A 19401-nucleotide genomic window follows, 5' to 3' on the forward strand; every position below is an offset into this window, starting at 1 on the left:
CGGGAACCCCCGCCTAGCCCCTCGTCGAGTGGCAGGGTCGTGGCGGGGAAGCCTAAAACTCACATAGTTTCGGTTCCCTACCACGTTCGTGCAACTTCTGATTTCTCTCAAAAATTGAAATTAAAAAAAAATCGAAGGGTTAGGTTAGGTTAGGTCAGTCACAACATGCTTGTTTTCATTGGAAACTTCTGATTCAGCGGCTGAAGTGGCGTTAATACCAAAACGCAAAACTTCGGAAATCTTCGGAAATTCTTGCAGGGAACCGAAACTACGTGAGTTGTAGGCTTCCCGTCGTGGCTCGCTTATAGGCCTACAGTTTGTCTCGCGCTTGGGTGCAGTTCAGAGCGAATGGCGAACACTGTTGCCGGATTGATACTATACTGATTTCTTGACATTAAAAGTTCCTTTGTTTTGTATTGTATATACATTTTTTAATTACAACACTTCTTGAATTTTTTTAAGACCATAAAATAGTATCTACTGACAGTATTATTACAGATGAAGTCATTATGACAAAGAAAAATAATAATTAAATACTAAACACCACTTATTATTTCACATGAGAAACCATTTGTAACACTCAATCGCTATTAATAACAAGGCATTCCATGAAACTACATATATGCAATTCTGAAAAGAGCGAAAATTCTTAAAATTAAATGATTTAAACAAAATGTTAACAAAAAAAGGTTGACACCAAATTGGCGTATTTCAATTTAGTCGCCTTCTAAATAAAAAATAAATAAAAAGTGGATATTATCAGATGATGCTCTTGATGAAATACACCGAGATAGTATATTTCCACAGTTCTCATTCAAAATTTTACTTTACAAAATACAAATTTTTCCGATACATTACCGATACCTTCGTAGTTTTAAGAATTTAGTATTTCCTGGTTTGAACTTTCTTTCCGAATGGTCTTCAACATTGTGTGTTTGCGTGTTTGTCTGTTGCCTGCGCCTAATGAGAACTGGGAAAACGTATGAGAAGTCCAGCAACGTAGGTCTCCAGAATAGTTCAAATGTATACAAACCATTTTTTTTTTTAAATTTGATGGAGTGGGGAGAGGGACTATCTGATTAGTGATTACGTAAAGCTGGGTTCCCAATTAAAAAACATAAGCGAGCGCACAGCAGGCCATGCGCATGAATGTAACACATTATCTGTGCAAAATCGGTTCACAATTGAAATCTTACTTTTGAATTAAGCCACTGAAATTTCGCGATGTAACAGACATCTGTTGGCAGTATTAGTAAATGTCCATATGAACTACCAAATTATTTTCCCGTGACATCTGCTCAGCAATTTGTGAATACAGTTTTTCCACATATAAATTCATTTGGGCACATGTATAATTTTTCAATTAACCATTTTAATCACTAAACATTTTTATTTTTAATTTACATTAATTGCTAGATACATTTTATGTAAGTAATAGAATTAATACTTTTTTAAAGCAGAAATCGCCTGAGCATTGTAATATCTCGACAATTTCTTTCCTCAATATTGTTGATGAATATAAACAGTTCTCAAGCCTCGCCAAAATGGCACCATGCTCTCCTCTCGTTGTATGTTGCGCCATGTATCCGTAACAGAAATAAAAATACCTATATAAATGTCCCTCCTATGCGAACGACCTCTCTCCCATGCACACGCTGTTGTGAATCACGAGGTTCGAAAACATGGCGGTCAAATCATAGGCGCACGACCTACTGTTACAGTTATTTTTTCAACTGTGCACCCAGCCTAAAGCTGTAAGGGAGGGAACCTCTGTTGGATGGCCACATCCCCACTGCGATCCGAACAATGCAAAAAGCTGGTGTTCCATCCCATCGCTGCAACCCTGACCCACTCCTAATAATCACGACGTAGACTAGATAAATAATAGATAATTAGGTAGTCTGTGTAGCAGGTTTGGTGATGGCAATTTAAAACCAAGCAATCATATGTTGAAACTAAAATGGTCTATGTGTAATTTCTCTCTTTAAGTTCCACTTCATAATTGACACTTTTTTTTGGAGACAATTATTGAAAGGTCTAAGAAGCAATTATATTTTGTTCGTGAAAGGTGTGTTAAAATAGTTGTAAACCATTAATAAGGATAAAGCTAAAATAACAAATGCACACTAAAAACAAAAGTTTCATTATTTTATAACTATTTGTAACTTAGGCCGCTTTAGTCCCAGGCCAGTCATTTCATTCTTTTTTTTCCCTGTCTATACTGTTAGTTTTCCACAACTGTGAAAGCAATTCAAATACTTACTGCATGTTTCTGGACTAATCTGTTACGAAACGAGATTACGTAGTTTTTACACGTAACCACGATTACGTTTTCTTTCCGCATTTTTATGGTGCAATTACGTACTTGAACGGAGACTTAAAATTTCTCTTCTATCTTTTTCAAGTGCCTTTCATTTTGGTAGACATTGATTGCACTACTCTCACTTGAATGTGTTCGTCCGCGCCGTCTGAGGGCAGCGACCGGCTGGACGGAAGAGTCGCTTATCGCCAGACGATATCGGCCACTCCACGGTGACCTTAATTCCGCGCCCCTGTACGTCCGCACACGCACTAATGATGCACGTAGAGCGACTCTCGTCTTCCGCACTCGAGGCCAAAACTGGCTCAAGACTTGACAACAAACAGATTCGCCTAATTATTTTCTTTATACACGCCATTTGACAGTAGTAATTTCGTGAATGGAACAGAAGTTCCATGGAACGGAAATGTGTAACCACGGTGCTGCCTTCTGTGGCGCATGGCGTGAACCAAAGTTCACAAAGCCAAAGGGAAAACTTTATTGTGTTAAATGTTGAATGAATTTTAACAAGATGGGAGGTATTTTAATCAGCCCTTTATACCGTACGTCGTTAATATGTTTTCCAAGTATTTTTCTTGATGAGGTTTATCGGTAGAATCCTGACTCCCCCTGAAAAGTTATCTCAGAAACAACGTCGACTTTCCGTAGCGTGCGAGCGGGCACGGGAAGGGGTTGCGCGCGGGAGTGGAAGGTGCGGGTGGAGGTAGGGGGGGGATATTCCCGGTAAAACCTGGCGCTATCGGTCGGTGAATCGTGTGCTTGTGTATTGAGTTTCTCGAAATATAGTGTTATACGATAGCCGCAGCGGTGCGCTGGCCGAGCTTATCTCTGGTAAAGCCCGTGCCTCCCCATTCCCTTCACCCGGTGCCTTTCCAAGTAGCCTTGGAGCCTTGTTGTCTCGCGCGGTGTGTTCTGCCCGTCCCGAGAGCACCGCTGCGAGAAGTGACGCACTAGGACGCCACTGTTGTCGCACCTTAGTCGGGGGTTCTGATGAAGCGACACTTCTGAGGGCTGCGAGAGCTTTCCATGTCGGGAGTTCGCCAGGTGTATATATAAAACGACGCCGACCTAATGATGGATCGGCGGCGGCAGTAACAGACCTGGTGGCGATACAGGCGGATCTTCGTGTTGCGGGTGTGAGCTGTTACCTACAACTTCCTTCCTTCCTCCCTCCGCTTGTCTCGTCCTTAGTTAGCCTCTGGTGGCAGAGGATCATTTAAATCTTTAGTGCGTTAAAATAATTTATTTCCACCCCAATATAGCCCGACATGCCTCATGCACTGAAGTGGCAGGAATTGCGTTTACAAGTATAGTCTACATTTAATGCCGGTCTGCACAATCATTCCTGTAAGCATCTATTTCATACAAACTTGACATGTGTTTCATATATTTTATAACATTTATATGTATTTATGATTTATTTAAACAAAATCATAAATTTTTTAAAGAACAAACAATTAAAAATAAATCAACATTAATAATGTTCAGTTTTCTTTTCTCAAGCAAAATTGTTTCTTAAATTTCCATGTGTTAATTTTGGCATTATAATAATCTTCTATTTACTGAGATTTCAGTGTGACAATCAATTATCTTTGAAATTCCATTATAAAGAAAACTTAATCATAAAAATGATAAAATGTTTATACATAACACTCTCCTTCACAAAATCCTGGCTACAGCCCTGCATCGGCATCCCTTGTGAGAATTCGGAAGCAACTTTTAGTGGCTCCCTTAGCTAAGGGCCCGATTAGGCTAGTATTCGGATGCAGTCAAAGACTTGCCGAAAATATACATCACGCATGTAGTTGGAAATAGGAGGCTCTGGGTCACACACAAGCGCCCAAACGTCTGGTGCCGAGCAAACGAGATGGTTTCGGAAACGTGGAAAATTTGACGAAGTGCACTCTGTCAATGGCTCAAGGGATGCCGATTCTCTTGCTTCCCCCCTCCCCACAATCTTATGTCCACAACTACCCATTACTCTGCTTAAACAAAACAAAAAAACACAAATATGCAACAAACCAACGAAGGCACATGAAACGGGTGTATGCAGCTCAAAACATAAGGGAGCATTTTTCGGAACCCCACAGGAGGGGGAAGTAGAGGAGACATTTTATGGAATTCAACTTCTTTTATGGAGGAGTGTCAATGCGACTAAACATTAATAAACAATAACAAAAGGAAGAACTTAATTTATTAGAAAACTTTTTTGAACAACAGTTTGTGAGGATTAGTTACAAATTTGCTATAACTAAACAGCCTTGCCACCTTGGAAAAGTGTGTGTGTGTGTGTGTGTGTGTGGGGGGGGGGGAGGGCAGATATACCCCTTGTCCCCCCCCCCCCTCAGATACACCCAAGGCACAAGATAACAACAATATGCTTAATTCCTTTTTTAAGAAAATGAGAAAGTAAAACATTTTTAATTCTTGGTTTTGTTAAAAAAATATCAAGGTGCACGAACCCATGCTGTTAAAAAAATAAAACATATACAAAAAAAACACTAGTTCAGATTCATGCTATCTTCAATAGATTTGTTTACTTTTATTCGCACATACAAAAAAATGTTCCAAGGACAAAAAAAAATCATTCCACAAAACATCACCACTAATGTTAATGGATCACTCAATTCAGAACATTTGACCACTTTGTAAACAATCTAAACCAAGATAGTATTGAGCTTATGGCACTGGATGGTGTAGGCTGGCCTATACAAAAAGCTCTATTGAGAATGTTGAGAACGTTACTACAAAATAAATGAATCTAAAGTCATTCAGTCAAGACACCACATAAGAAATGTTCTGTTGGCTTCCACTGTCCTGGACTGCCTCATAGTAAGTGCTCTACCCCAATCACACGATGTCTCACGACCCACAACTGTTTGTTGACGCGCAGCCGTTATCTAAAACAAGTCTTACTGCACTCCTGGTGGTGCGCTGTCGTGCAAGCACACGCCATTTTCAAATACCTGTGGACAGTATTCAGAAATCACATTAATTTTACATTGTCAAGTTTTTTTTAGATCCTTAGTATGATATCATTACAATTGAAGTTATCAGTAAAAATATTGGGTGGGGCTTTATCGGGACACACGGCCGTTGGTTTAACGTGAAATGTCTATGTAAGCGAGTTTCTCTTGTGTAATGGATTGAACTGAAAATGAGAAATTGACTGCGTACGAAAACTTTTAATACAAAACTAACACTGACTGGTACATTATTATTTATTTTGATTAATTTTCGACAACAATTTTGTTTAACACTATCCTGTGACATAAGAAATAAGAGACATATGGCAAAAATATACTACTTTTGGCTTAAATCTATCAATCTAAATAAACTCTATACACAAACACACATCATCATGCTAACACGTCTGAGTTGTGAACTGCACTGAATAGAAAGGAACAAGAGGGCCGTTTTGACCAATCTGTGTGGTTTCCCTTCCCCACCAATCCGCCTGCCCGTTGTGCAAACTCAAGGTCGTATCAGCAAGCTGACTAAACGTTAAATAATGTCACCACACTTACGTATCCAAGACTAATAGTTAGGGAATTATTAAAGCAAGATAATATGGACCTTTTCATTGTGGTACAAATTTCTGTTCTGGTACCCAGGGGCACAACAACAGGGGATGGGGGGGGAGGGGGCAAGGGTATTTTGCCCCCCCTCTGAAACCTTGAAGTGGGGGCAAACGGAGGCAAAGAAAGTGCTGTGTAATCAATTTTTATATAATAAAACTGCTTAAATAGCACCATTTTCCACCTTGAAATACAAATTTTCCCGGGGGAGGACGTCTGGACCCCCCGCTTCAATAGGGGGGATCGATGATTCTTTATAAAAAGGCTTATTGCCCCCCCTTTGGAAATTTAGTTGTTGCACCCCTGCTGGTACCTGTATGTTTCGGTGTGATTTTAAAGACGTTTTACGTCAAAAAACATTCCTCAAAGTACACAAAAATATTGACTTCTGTCGGTAAGTTGATTAATTTTATTAATTTTAATGTGCTTCTTCAAAAAACTTAACTTTCTATTTGCTTGACTTTAGAGAGAGAGAGAGAGAGAGAGAGAGAGAGAGAGAGAGAGAGTGTGTGTGTGTGTGTGTGTGTATATATATACACACACACACACACACATTGTTAAGTAAAGCTGCAACAATGAATAGAGCTAAGATTTCACGGTATTATAAGAAAGCAAACTTTTGACCAAAATAGCGGATTTTGTCTTTGTCATAAAAAAATTAACACACATTAATTAACAAGTACATACCAAGCATGGCTGTTATCAACAGCTTCAAGAATTCATGGTAATACACTTAAAATGTGTACATAAAATAATACTTAGAGTCAAGATATTGTGGTTTTATATTTATGAATTATGAATGTTTTATATATGTCACTAGTATTAACCATAAACACATAAAAAAATCTCTCAAATTATATCATATCAAATTTTAAGTTTTAAAACCTAAAACCATGTAGTGGTAAAAAAAAAAATTGATTGCATTGTTTGAATTTATTTTTGGTGCTGACATAGTTTCAACTTTAAAATAAATTTTTCATCACTGTTATACTATTAATACAAAAGAAAAAAATCAATGTACAATGTTGATAGTTCAAATTCTTACACATATAAATTTCTTTGTGATGTTTCTATGTAGGCCTTTCACAATGTTTGTTTGCAGTCAGATACTGACTGCTTGTACAACTGGTATTTACTTAAATGTTAGCTAAGTCTTTAAATAAAACATTTTTTTTTGTCTTTACTTATCCAACATATATTTAACTTCAGATAATCCAACACATTCGGGACTTAGCTGGTGCCAGATTACCCTAAAATGCCAGAACAATGAACGCTAAGCTAAAGAGCAAATACATTTGCAAGAGGGTGTTCAGCTGCAAATATTGTTCAACAGGAACATAAGGTTTACCATTTAACAAAAACACAGGCCAAAATTATTTTGAAATAGGTAGTAAAATAAATAGATTGGATGTGATTTATGTGGGATTTATTTATTATGGATTTATGTTTGCAAGTCAAAATATACAACCCCTTCAGAAACACAACCAAAACTGAAGGTGAGAACTTACAGACGAGCCATGCCCACCAGACATAGGTAATGACGAGCCTTAAGATCTGCTGAGTTATTCTGAAGAAACTCGAAGTGTGCCAATCAATCCAAACAACCCCGAACCGTGCCGTACGCTCCCGACTATTTCCGGCTACTGTGAGAGATTATTTCAACCTTAGCTAAAAAATTATAGTTTTTTTAGTTTAAGTTCACTTATTTGGCCTCAGTCCGTTTATTCCTAGCTGGTGCCGGACCATTGGACCGTTGGATTCTGGGCTATCGTAAACCTACTGTGATCTAAAAAAACCACACAGTAGAAACATATTTTGTATTCAGTAAAATGTTATAAATATGTTTAACAAAAGATAAAACTTAATATTTATGAATTGCATTTTTTACTTTTTGTTTTTTGCTTTGAATTTTGGTGTAAAGTCGTATATTACTTCATTTCAGTGTTTTTGTGAAGTTCACAATAAAAATGTCTGAAAATGAAAATAAATTTCCTTCTCATTAATATTGTTTAGGGGTGCAGTTTTCTACAGGGGGAGGAATCAGTTTTAACTACCTTGCTATTAAATCTTGCAGCACAAACAAAAAAGACACCTAATCAAAATGTTAAGATTGACAGATACAGAATGCCAACACGTGGAGGTTAGTGTGGATACACGGGTACTAACATAAGCTAATGCTGGACAATTCATTTTAAAAATAGCTCTTCTTCATCCCCCCGACCAAGAACTATGTAAACCCCAGGTGGGCAAACTCCATATGACACTAGTTTAGTACCATCACACACAATGACCTGTCATGTAACATAAGAAACAGCTTTAGCCTTGAATAAAAGTCTCTTCTTATACATAAGAAAATTTCATACTATCTGAGCAACGAAACTGTGGATTTGAGTAGATAGCCTTAAATTAGGTGGAGATGGTGTTGGTAGCAAGAATAAAACAAAGCATTTACCACACACCAAATACATAATGTGTGACAGTGCAGTCTGGAAAGACTAAAACCAATGCAGAGTCAGGCAATGCATTAAGAAATTCTACGTACCACAGTACCGTGGGCAGGCAGGCATACAAACTGTCAGACATTCCGTCCACAACGCCTCTGCATTGCAGTGGATGATGGACAGTCACACCGCCGCGTCTCCCGAGGACTCTGCGACCATGGCCTCGCGGTTTTCGTACGTCCAGAAGCCGTTGAGGTCGACCAGGATGCTGACGATGGTGCCGCCCTGGCCGCAGGCGATCAGCTCCTTCAGGGTGATGCGGCACGGGTCCCGTGGCTTTACCATGTCGAATATCTCGTCCTTGACGTCCTCAAAGGACACCGGCTCCTGCTGGTGCCGGACCATCAGCTCCTGAATCGCCCTGCAGCACGCCACAGTGCATCATCGGCAAACACAGAGTAAGTTGTGTGCAGGACAGGTGGGAGTGTAATGGAAATGGAGAGGGGGCCATGTATAGTGCGGGCCAAACATCTTGCACGGGCTTAATACTTTGATCGAAACGCACTGCTCGGAACGGACGACCAGCAGAGCCGAATAGTGGGAGGGGCCCTACGGAACCAAACAGCGCCAACTCGGCATGGCCTGATTACACATCAACCGTACTGAAATCAACAATCATAACTGTAATGACACTGGTGTACCTATCAGTGGATCTCTCGCTAAGTACTACATGGTGACATATTTGAACTGGTAGGTGTACAGCACTTGAAAAAAAACAAACTGCAGCGCCTATGGATATATTTCAACCGCCTTGGTCGCGCCCCAATGATATGTAAATCATTCCCCTACTTCCCATCCCACCTAGATTACCTCTCACGCAATTCACCCACCCGCTACATCTCGCAAGACATTTGCCCCCACTATATAAGTATAATTAGAAATCCTGAGCAATTACACACTGCGTAAAATATGTTCAGAATTAATTTTAAAATGTCACTTTAAGAAACAAAACAGTCACTTATAAATGCTTAATATTTATTTCTATAATTATAGTTAATGAATTAGTAGGTACATTTTCTCATGAAAACAGATTTGATGGAAGTGCATAATAAGGTACCTACTACGGGATTATTCTTTATTTGTTAGATGAAAGTTCAATTAAATTGTCTCAGCAGAGAAAAATGTTGTTATATAAGTATCTTATGCTCAACTTTTCTCTGAAACGTATAATTTTATTTTCAAAACATTATGTTACTGTAAGATATTTTATAGTGAGAAGTGCTATGAAAATAGGTTCAAATTTTATTGGTCATATTTGTAACTTTGTAGAATCTTTATAGTGTTTTACCTCAATTTTTTTTGGGACTGCCATTTTTTAAGAAAATATTTACACAATTTCAAAGGCCTTGTTACTACTTTTTTTTTTTTTCAGATCACCTAGTTAATAACATTTCAAAACTTAGTACATTAAAAACTAAACTAGCACATTTTAGACCATTGCCATGCCAAATTATCGAAGGTCATTATAGTTTAAAAAAAAAGTAAATTTGTAAAAATGTAAAGTCGGTTTACGGACGATAGTTTAACGTGACGTCATAACAAAACATTGATGAAATGATTGCATACTTTTATGAATAAAATTTAATCAATTTTTATTTTAATAATAAAAGAATAAATACTTGAAATTATACTAGTAATCAGATTTTTTTAAAATGCAAGAATACTTAACCTTTATTGCCGAAATTGTTGTTGTAATAGGCAATAAAAACCACATTAACTTTTCACTTCACTTTATAAACAGTCGACGAAACAGTTCACGTGTAGATAACTTGTATTTAATTTTAAAAACACGCATTTGGCTATAAAGTTTAAATATAATTATGAACAAGTTTTCATATAAATTAACTATAATCAAATATCTATCATCAATTATATGAATCACCATAATTTTTTTGTCAATTGTCACATAACCTATTATTACTGCACTCGCCGACAGATGCTACTTTTTTTAATAATAAAAGAATAAATACTTGAAATTATACTATCTAGTAATCAGATTTTTAAAATGCAAGAATAATTAATACTAGTAATCAGATTTTTAAAATGCAAGAATAATTAACCTTTATTGCAGAAATTGTTGTAATAAGCAATGAAAACCACAGATTAAGATTCGTCGAGAATATTTTATGTTTTTATGTCTTCCAGTGCTCAAAATGATAAGCAAATGTGGCCCCGGGCACGAAAGTTTATTTATAATTCATTAATAATAACGCTCCTCGCGATAAACAAAGGAAAATATGTGTTAACGAGTGCCTGGTTCCCGCGCCAGCTAATAGAGAGCAGGATTTGTTTGGTTCGCGTCCGACACCGTAGATGGCAGCACCGTAAGGGAATAATATTATTTCGTTTTTATAATACAATTTTATAACAAATACGTATCCCAAATACACCAAACTTATTTATAATGGGTTACAATATTTTTTTAAACATTGTGCAAAAGATCCCGGGTGTAATTTGAATTATTAAGTGTAACTGTAAAACACCATTGTTGGTTAAAAACGTATTTGAATATTCAACATTACTTTTAAATAACTGTACCGATTGTGCTGAAAATCGGTGGACGATCGTTAAATTACATAATCTTAATAATTCAAATGACGAAAACATGATTGAAAAGTCAAATCCATGGTTGTTCCAATCGAGTGGAAGAGAGATGCCACGCATGCGTACAATGAGCATAACAGGACACATCCATAGTGGGACATCCGTAGAGGGACAATGTGCGTTACGGGACACTTTTTTGTGCGTGCAGCCGGCGTTCATCAATTTATTAGACGTTGTCACATCAATAATACCAAAAATATTCATACTTATTCATTAAATAATATCTAAAATCAATTGTAATAGGCTGTTCTAGGCTGTAAACTAAATGTACCTACACAGTGGTAATATTGTGCAGACATGATATGTAACCTTCCAGAGAACAGAATATACACAAAAACAATCTGAACGCAAGCTGCTTGATCAGTAACTGATCACAGAGTACTGAACCTAAGGATGCTGAATTAAAGGGCTTGCATGGCCAAGGGTGTATTTGTGTTAGTCAGGTGAGATGACAAGTGCACCGCTCGGGGGTGCTTCTAGCACAATATCGGCACTAAGCGTAAGGCTGTGAACTGGCACGCAATCTTCTCATAGTGCAGAGGCAACTAGAAATTTGAGTGGTAACTGTAAAATTAGATGGCAGAGAAATAAAGATACAGGTGTGTAATCCATATCCCTTTAGTGTTTTCAAGAATCTGTACCAGGCATTTTGTGTCTAAAAACTAGTCTGAAAAATGCATTTTAGCGATTTTCATTCTTCTAAAATAAAGTATAAACCAAATAATGAAACAGAACTACTCATCCCCCCTCCCCCCAGCACATTCATAAATGCTTTTTGTAAACAATCTGCACTCGGATAGCTTGAGCATTACTTTCTTTCAGATGATCACCCAATTCATTATTTTTTCAACACTTGGTAGGTACAGTAAAAGCTAATCCAGCACGTTTGGGACCATAAACATGTCAAATTATTGAATGTCAATATAGTTTTATTTGGAGCTCTGCTCATCGTATGTGTGCCCAGGTAGGCATGACCCTTAAAGAGCAGAGACTGAACTGTCTTCTTTACAAAATGCCTAATACATGGTAATTTTATCTGTAACATAGATGTTAGACCACCCTATTTGAATAGATCTGTCAGTTATCATGCCTAAGTACCTGAAAAAGTAATTAAGGCAGAAGGTGTCCAGGTAACCCTTGCCGTCAATGTCCAATATCCTGAACAAGTAATGCAAGGACTGCGGCTCATGCCTGTTCTCCATGGCCAGCACAAAGTCCAGGTACGTCTTGTAGTCCATCTCCCCGTCGTAGGTGAGGCACTCCTGAAACACGCGGTCCATGAAGATCCGGGTGAGAGTCCCCGTGCCGTAGCCCGCCAGCTCCTCCTTGTTCAGCATGCCGTTGTGGTCCTTGTCGAGGTTCAGGTACTGCCCGTACACCCGCAGCGCCGACGGCGCGGAGAACCAGTTCGAGTCCCGCAGGTCCTTCTGGGAGTCCAGGTCGCGCAGCTCCAGCAGCTCGTCCAGGAAGCTGCAGGCCAGTATGTCCTGGATGCGAACCCTGCCCGTGCGCAGCGGGTCCAGGAAGAAGAAGAACTTGCGCACCGCCGTGCACACGTAGAAGCTGTGGAAGGACTTCTCCAGACCGTCCAGCTGCGGCAGCGTGGGGATCAGTTCCAAGATGTAGCTCTCCAGGTCGCTCTCGCGGACGTAGCCCTGCCCCACCACGTCGTACAGCGACAGGCCGATGCGCGTCTGGTGGTACCACACCTTCTTCATGACGTAGCTGAAGAGCGTCATGATGCTGATCCTGCCGTAAGGGTCGCCGTGCTGGAGGTTCGCGAACACCACGGGGGTGAAGTAGGGCTTGTACTTGGGCCCTCCCAGGCTGGCGACCCGCAGGAAGTCATCGTAGTCTATCAGCTTGTCGTCGTCCGAGTGCGGCGGGCTGTTATGCTTCTCCAGCAAGGTCCACAGTGCCTTCAGTTCGTCATTACTCAGCAACTCCTTGCCCCTGCGCTGCAGAAATATGGCACGAGCTTCTTCCCGCAGTTTCAGCGACAGCACTTCACTTTCTTTGGGCAGCTTGTGGTAAAATTTCGGTATAATTTTATAAGCCTCTCCAGTTGGTTCATTCCGACTACCTTTCCACTCGGTATAGTATTTTGTAAAAAGTTCGCTTTCGACTTTCCTATTTTCTGCAGGATCCACTTTAGGCGGTGAAGATGCATATTTCTCAAACAATTTTTTCAAATCCATTATAAACAATTAAATTTTAAGTAATTAACCTACGCTCTTTGTACTGATAATTTCTGAAAAGCTTGAACTAGAAAATGTTTTCGTTAATATTAAATAGTACATCTTACGCTTCCAATGACGATAAATGAAAAATAATAACATTTATAATTTCGATTTAACATCCGTGAAGAAACGACAACAAAGTGTTTTTTTTTTTTGGACAACAGAAGGTTGCAAACATACGAGACTGGAAGTTATTGAGGTGGAAAATATGGACCATTACACTTGCGTTATTTAGCTGAAACACTGACACAGATTCACTGTTCTGCTTTAAATATCCTGCGACTTATTAACAGAGAACATTTTAATTTTAGTGTAAGTTGTATAAAGTTTAAATGATCTTTTAAAACAAAACATTAGTGTAAGATGTTGTGTTTCTGGCCCTGTATTGAGACAGTTAACTTACGCCATGTTGCTTTGTTTGTTATTAACGGCCGCCAAGTGTATATTGTGAAAGTTTTTTTTAAATAAAAATAAACACGTGTGTTTGCATCTTATTGTATAGATAAACAGACACTTGCAATGTACTTTTGATTAATTAGTCATGATGGCAACTATTTCAGTGATATTTCTAATGCAAATGTTTTCGTGTAGTACTTAGTATTCTTTAGGGGACAGTGTCCACAATATAATTTACATTGAATTTAATTGAATTAATATTACATTTGGGCGTCCACCGAAAGCATATTTTACGGTTATACAGATGTTTACGTGTGCAATATAATTTAAAACTGACTAATGTTTTACAGAAGTGATGATCGTTAGAAACATGACACCAAGCTGACTCAGAAATTTAGGCCACCGTCGGATTTGGTGCATTCTTGCTGTTATCGGAAAGGTATAATATTTCAGCCATTTTTTTAAACCATATTTTTAAAATTATGTTTGAACTTATATTATTAATCATAGTTCTGCTTTGAAATAAAATTTAAAAACAGTATTTTTCCATAACCTCATTCTTGTGTAGAATGTAACTACAGCAGCCAATGAACGAACACGGCCGTAAAATATTATTTAAATGTAGGGCTTGACCCCCAACAGCAGTAACACATCATCATTAATACATTTTGAGAGTACAGGGACCTATAACTTAAGATCAGAAGAATAAGTTGACAAAAATTTAATGTTAAAATTCCCAGAATTGCCTTCCATGCAAAAAAATCTGTTTGGACTGAAATAAACACTTTAATGGGAAGAAACCAAACAGCAACACTTAGAATTATTTATTTTTTTTCCAAAAACGTTGGTAACTATTGTGGATCGTGGAGTGACTTTTAAAATGCATTACATTTGCATTAACAATAGGTTATGTTACCGACACTAGGTTTACTTTTAAATTGTGGGAATGGTTAGTTACATTAAAAATACTGCAAAAAAGTAAATTATTGGTTAGTTTCAATATTGGTAATTTGTTATTAATCTCAAATGATTTTACAGTAGTTTAAATTTAGCTAACCTACCCTAACAAACTATCCAAACTATTTTAAAATATTTAAAAAATTCCTAACCCAGGCGTGGAACTAGGCTGCCTTGCACCGGCACCAGAAATTGTATTAATTAGTTCTCTCCTCCCCCCCCCCTTCCCCCACTCCGCCCAATTGTCTCCTTCCTTTCTGTTTCAACAGCAATAAACAAATCAAGCATATATTTTTTGAATCTGAGTATAATATACAGTAGAACCTTGATTAACCAGGGTAATTGGGGGGAAGGGGGGGGGGGGGATAAGCAAAAATCACAGATAATCAAATTCAAATGTATTTGGGTTATACAATACAACAAAAGTTCATAAGTAATTTATATAAAACAAATGTACAATTATTACTGACACTAACTAAATCATTTTTACTACTTTCAATACTTAGTTTTTAGTTTAACTCCTTTCTTGTACCTTCCCTAATGAATTACACTTTGCGGGCTTGGTTCCACTGTTCTGCTGTATATACAGTTTTAAGTTAAATTTTATCAAACTTATATTGTACCTAACTAATTGAAGGCTTCCATGAGCTTCATAGGAAAGTGTCAGCTGGTGAAGTAATTTCACGAGAACCTTCAAACGCGTGTAACACAATCCAAAATAATATAATACCATGAGCTGAGTAAACAGTGTTGTGTTCAAAAGTGTGATCCAATTAACAATAGCCAAGGATAGTTAAGATGCAAAGGTTAAATCAGCAAGTATTTAAATTAACACATTTTGTTTTAATCGTGGGCAAAAGCCTCATTGTAGATCCTCATACAATTACACAAACCTTTTACATTTAAATTAATGCAGATTAATTACCAAAGGGATACAGAGACAATTATATAAAATTAAGTAAGTATCCCATAGAACAATAACACTAGTACAATTGTCATGGTGTGTGACCATTAATGTGAAGGCAAATACGTGAACGTATTTTCAATATGACAAATACAATATTGACACCGCAATATAAACTGGAAGGTAAAGAATAATCTCTCGTTAAATTAACGTCAACAAGTGCAAAAGAGAGACAACCCTCAATCATCGCAGCGACTGAGAATTACGTTAATACAGACAAATGCTTCACTAGACATTACAAGACCCGTAAATGTTAACACGGGGGTCCGCAGCCTAACCTACACTAGGCAAAATGCAACTAGATTCAAATGCATAATATATAACAATTTAACACTACGTTATTACCTACATACATTACGCAAAAGCGAACAGACAATTTGCACACCAATTGCCCTAAAGACAAGTAACGACATAACAGGGAGAAACGTCAGACAAAACACGAGTAGCAATGCAAACTATTAATGAAAAAAAGTAAGGAGAAATATTGCCAAAAGTAATTTCAAAGGTGACGGCCAAATAAACAATTTAGAATACCTTAGAATTTAGCTGTTACAAGTCACATGAATGTAAGGGTCACCACCTTACAAGCACTTACATGAAGTCTCCCTGCTGTCACACTCACTACATTTAACTAACTGACCTACATACTGAATTCAGTAAATACCAGCACTGACTAGCTATAACAACCTATATACATGATTTGCTAACCAACAAGAAGAACCATCAAGGCAATACACGCAGTTTTAAGTAAAACAGAAGGCGCAACGCGCATGTGCGGACACCTCAGGAGGGGAAGTCAAGAACAGCACTGGACGCAGGGAGGGGGAAAAGGAGGAAGGGAAGGAGCGCCAATGCCCGCTGCACGGCGCGAAGTTCAAACGCAGCGCACCGACCACTTCAACTCCCCCACCCTTGACGGAGCGCAACCGCGAGCGTCGCCAACCAAGTCTCAAGGACACGAGCTGGAACTGCAAGTCAGGTCACAACACTCTTGAAGTATAGGAGCTCAAATGTCCAGTCAACACACTTAAGACTATTTGTATACAATGACAAAAAGTGTTCGTAAATGAAGATTTCTTGAAGCGAGTCCATGACTGGCCTAAGTTTCCACAGTAAAGACACATAGTACAGATTTTTCAGTGTTTCCACTGGAATAAAGACTCTTCAGCACTGAAGAGAGAGTTTAGACAACGGGACGTCCCTAATAAGTTCAATTTCGAGCCAACGGCTTCAGCATCCCCTTCATTCCAGAGTAGCAGGAACAGCATGCCTTCAGCCAGCGCGACACCAGGGCGAAAACGGCGGGAGTCCCCACCGCCCGCCCACGCTCGGCGCCTGGCAGGCAGGGCCAGCCGAAGCGGACGCTGCGGATAAGTCAGTCTCTGCACCCGTCACGGCCCCTCACGGGCAGGAAACGGCAGCGACCGCCGACGACAGTACACAGAACCCGCTGTTCTCACGGGATGAGCCCCCGACCTAGGGCAGCATAAGCAGGCAAACGCCGCACGGCGGCTATAAATCATGAGCCACATGCCACCGCTCCTCATCGGTGACGTGATGGTGACCAACGTCCCAGCAAGCAAGTGACCCGCAGACACGGCGAACCCGGCGGGCGGCTGCGGTCACAATATCTCGGGCAGGGCGAGGAGCGTCGGGTGCGCTGCGGCCGAAGTCCTCTTCTGGGCGTGGCGGGAGCTCCGGTGGGAGAGAAAGAAGAAGAAAAAAAGGGGGGGGGAACACAAACACCCAAACAACAACAAACAACTAAATGTCAAGGAGAGAGAGAGAGAGAGAAAAAAACTTATTGGTGAAATTTCTTTAATTGACTCACATGGGCCTTTTTATATTTTCTAGTACCAGAAGGGTTACGCAATAGGACCGTATTGTCTCCTAAAAATTTATCAATGACAAACGGCCCAACAAAAGCAGAAATTAATTTTGAATTAACATTATCAGCCAGTTTCGGCAATTTAAAATTCTTTAAGAGAACCAAGTGAAGTCATTAACCGCAAAACCATGCGGTCTCCACGTAGCATTATAAGAAGTGGCTACAGCCTCACGGGCCCTCTTGAGATTGCAACTCACGTCGTCAAGCATGGCCTCCAGGGAATCACTGTCAGAGGCGAGTTCCAGAGGCGGCAGTTCCCAGGAGTTAAGCAAGGGATGGGTCAACTCACGGCCCAGGAAGGGGATGGAAGGGGGAAACCCTGTCGCCAAATGGACAGCAGAATTAAACGCCACGTTGATGAATTCAAGTTCACTGTCCCACAAAGACTGATCATCCCTGTAATAAGCAGTAAGAGTGGCTTTAAGCACCTTATTTACACGTTCAGACTGATTGCCCTGGGGGCAATAGGGACTACTGTAGATGGGCTTAATTGCCCATTCAAATCACATATCCTTAAATAATACAGACCGGAAGTAATGGGCATTATCACAGGTTACCATAGCGGGAGCACCAAAACATTTCCACACTTGCTCTCTTAAGGCTTTAACAATACTAGTCGCCTTCATATTTTTTAAGGGGAGTAGCAACACAAATTTGGAAAAGATGTCCAGAATAACTAGAATGCAAATATTTCCCTTTTTGGAGCATGCAAGGGGGCCAAAAATATCCATATGCAGAACGTGCCACGGAGCAACCGGGGGATCCGCGCAATACAGGCCAACCTTGGCACATTGCGGGGGTTTAGAAACCTGGCAGTCAACACAGGACCTCACGTGGTGACGTACGTCTGCTCGTAGTTCGGGCCATGCAAGGTGTGGTTACTTCTTCTGTTTGTCTTTTATTTCACTTATTTGTAGTTTACAAAATATTTGTCGGCCACACCTGCACCCTCTTTAACCTGGCACAGGCTGTACCCCCTCCCCCTGCATCCCCCTAGATCCATCCCTGCGCTTAACCTAATGTAACCAACATTCTACACTATTATAAATTTTAAATGCAGCTAATCTATGCTCAATAATTTTGTTTTCGCAGCTAACTACAACTTTACTGACAAGCAGAGTTTAGGAAATGAAATTAAACAGTAGTATTTAATTGCATTTGACACTGACATGGATTCAAATTCAAAATTTTGATCAACTAGTAGGCTAACATTTCCGAACCTTAATTGTTCCACATCATGTTCTCAAGATAACAAACACAAATAAAAAAACTTAAAAAATTTATTATGTTCCTGAATTTTTACCCAATAAATTAGTTGGTGCCAAGTTCTACTCACGAGAAAATCATAATGTAATTCCATGAAATTTGGCAAGAATGAAACATAAGGACACCCAAGTGTAAAATGTTTCATAAGTAAGGAAAGATTTAGATTACTGTATTGCAAAAATGCTATCAAAGTATCATAATTTATGAATGTACTAAAAAACACAATTTTTGTAATTTTAAAATTTTTATTTCTGAAGTGCCTATATGGTAGTAATTTAATGCTCACTTTTAATCTTCTCTAAAACTTTGCATGACCAAATGGAAATTTTTTTAACTTAGCTGATTAATCTAATTTAATGTACTTAGAATGGATTAATAACAAAGCCCACTTACAAAAAAAAATAGAAAATGGATATGACCTTATTCCATGATTTAAGAAACATTTATTCCCAATGCATCAGCACACTGATGCTTTACCTGTATTTCTAATTCAGGGAACGTGGCACTGAGGGAAAGTAATGATTCATGTGGAAACTGTACAGTAAGCCTTCTTTTATAAATAGCGCAGATAACTTACAAAAAATTGCTAGTAGATACAGGATTGGGTCAGTAAAATATTTAATGTAGAAAATATGTTATCTATTCGTGTAAATGCTGAAAGTTGTAGGTACCTTGTTTTAAAAAAAA

At 38.9% G+C, this 19401-nt stretch overlaps 2 protein-coding genes across 2 annotated transcripts in view; one reads left to right on the forward strand and one right to left on the reverse strand.

The window, feature by feature from the left end:
• Positions 1-4496: 4496 nt before the first annotated feature.
• LOC134542460 (serine/threonine-protein phosphatase 2A regulatory subunit B'' subunit gamma-like) lies at positions 4497-13654 on the reverse strand. Its single transcript, XM_063386760.1, has 3 exons — positions 12102-13654; positions 8441-8760; positions 4497-5286 (listed from the first exon to the last, which is right to left on the reverse strand). The coding sequence occupies exons 1-2, from the start codon at positions 13199-13201 to the stop codon at positions 8523-8525; spliced, it is 1338 nt and encodes a 445-aa protein (XP_063242830.1). The 5' UTR covers positions 13202-13654; the 3' UTR covers positions 4497-5286; positions 8441-8522.
• Positions 13138-19401, forward strand: part of LOC134542459 (condensin-2 complex subunit H2-like) — an 89134-nt gene continuing 82870 nt past the window's right edge. The window contains exon 1 of the mRNA XM_063386759.1: positions 13138-14078. The gene's annotated coding sequence lies outside the window, so the exon portion shown is untranslated. The remainder of the gene's footprint in view (positions 14079-19401) is intronic.

Source organism: Bacillus rossius, assembly GCF_032445375.1.
Source record: "Bacillus rossius redtenbacheri isolate Brsri chromosome 4 unlocalized genomic scaffold, Brsri_v3 Brsri_v3_scf4_2, whole genome shotgun sequence".
Classification (NCBI taxonomy): domain Eukaryota; kingdom Metazoa; phylum Arthropoda; class Insecta; order Phasmatodea; family Bacillidae; genus Bacillus; species Bacillus rossius.

Bases quoted from the DNA above. Each gene is read 5' to 3' on its own strand.
- LOC134542460 (XM_063386760.1), bottom strand. From the start codon at position 13,201: ATGGATTTGAAAAAATTGTTTGAGAAATATGCATCTTCACCGCCTAAA. The intron at 8,761-12,101 runs GTACTTAGGCAT...GGCGTGCTGCAG, and splicing joins TGCCTTAATTACTTTTTCAG to GGCGATTCAGGAGCTGATGG.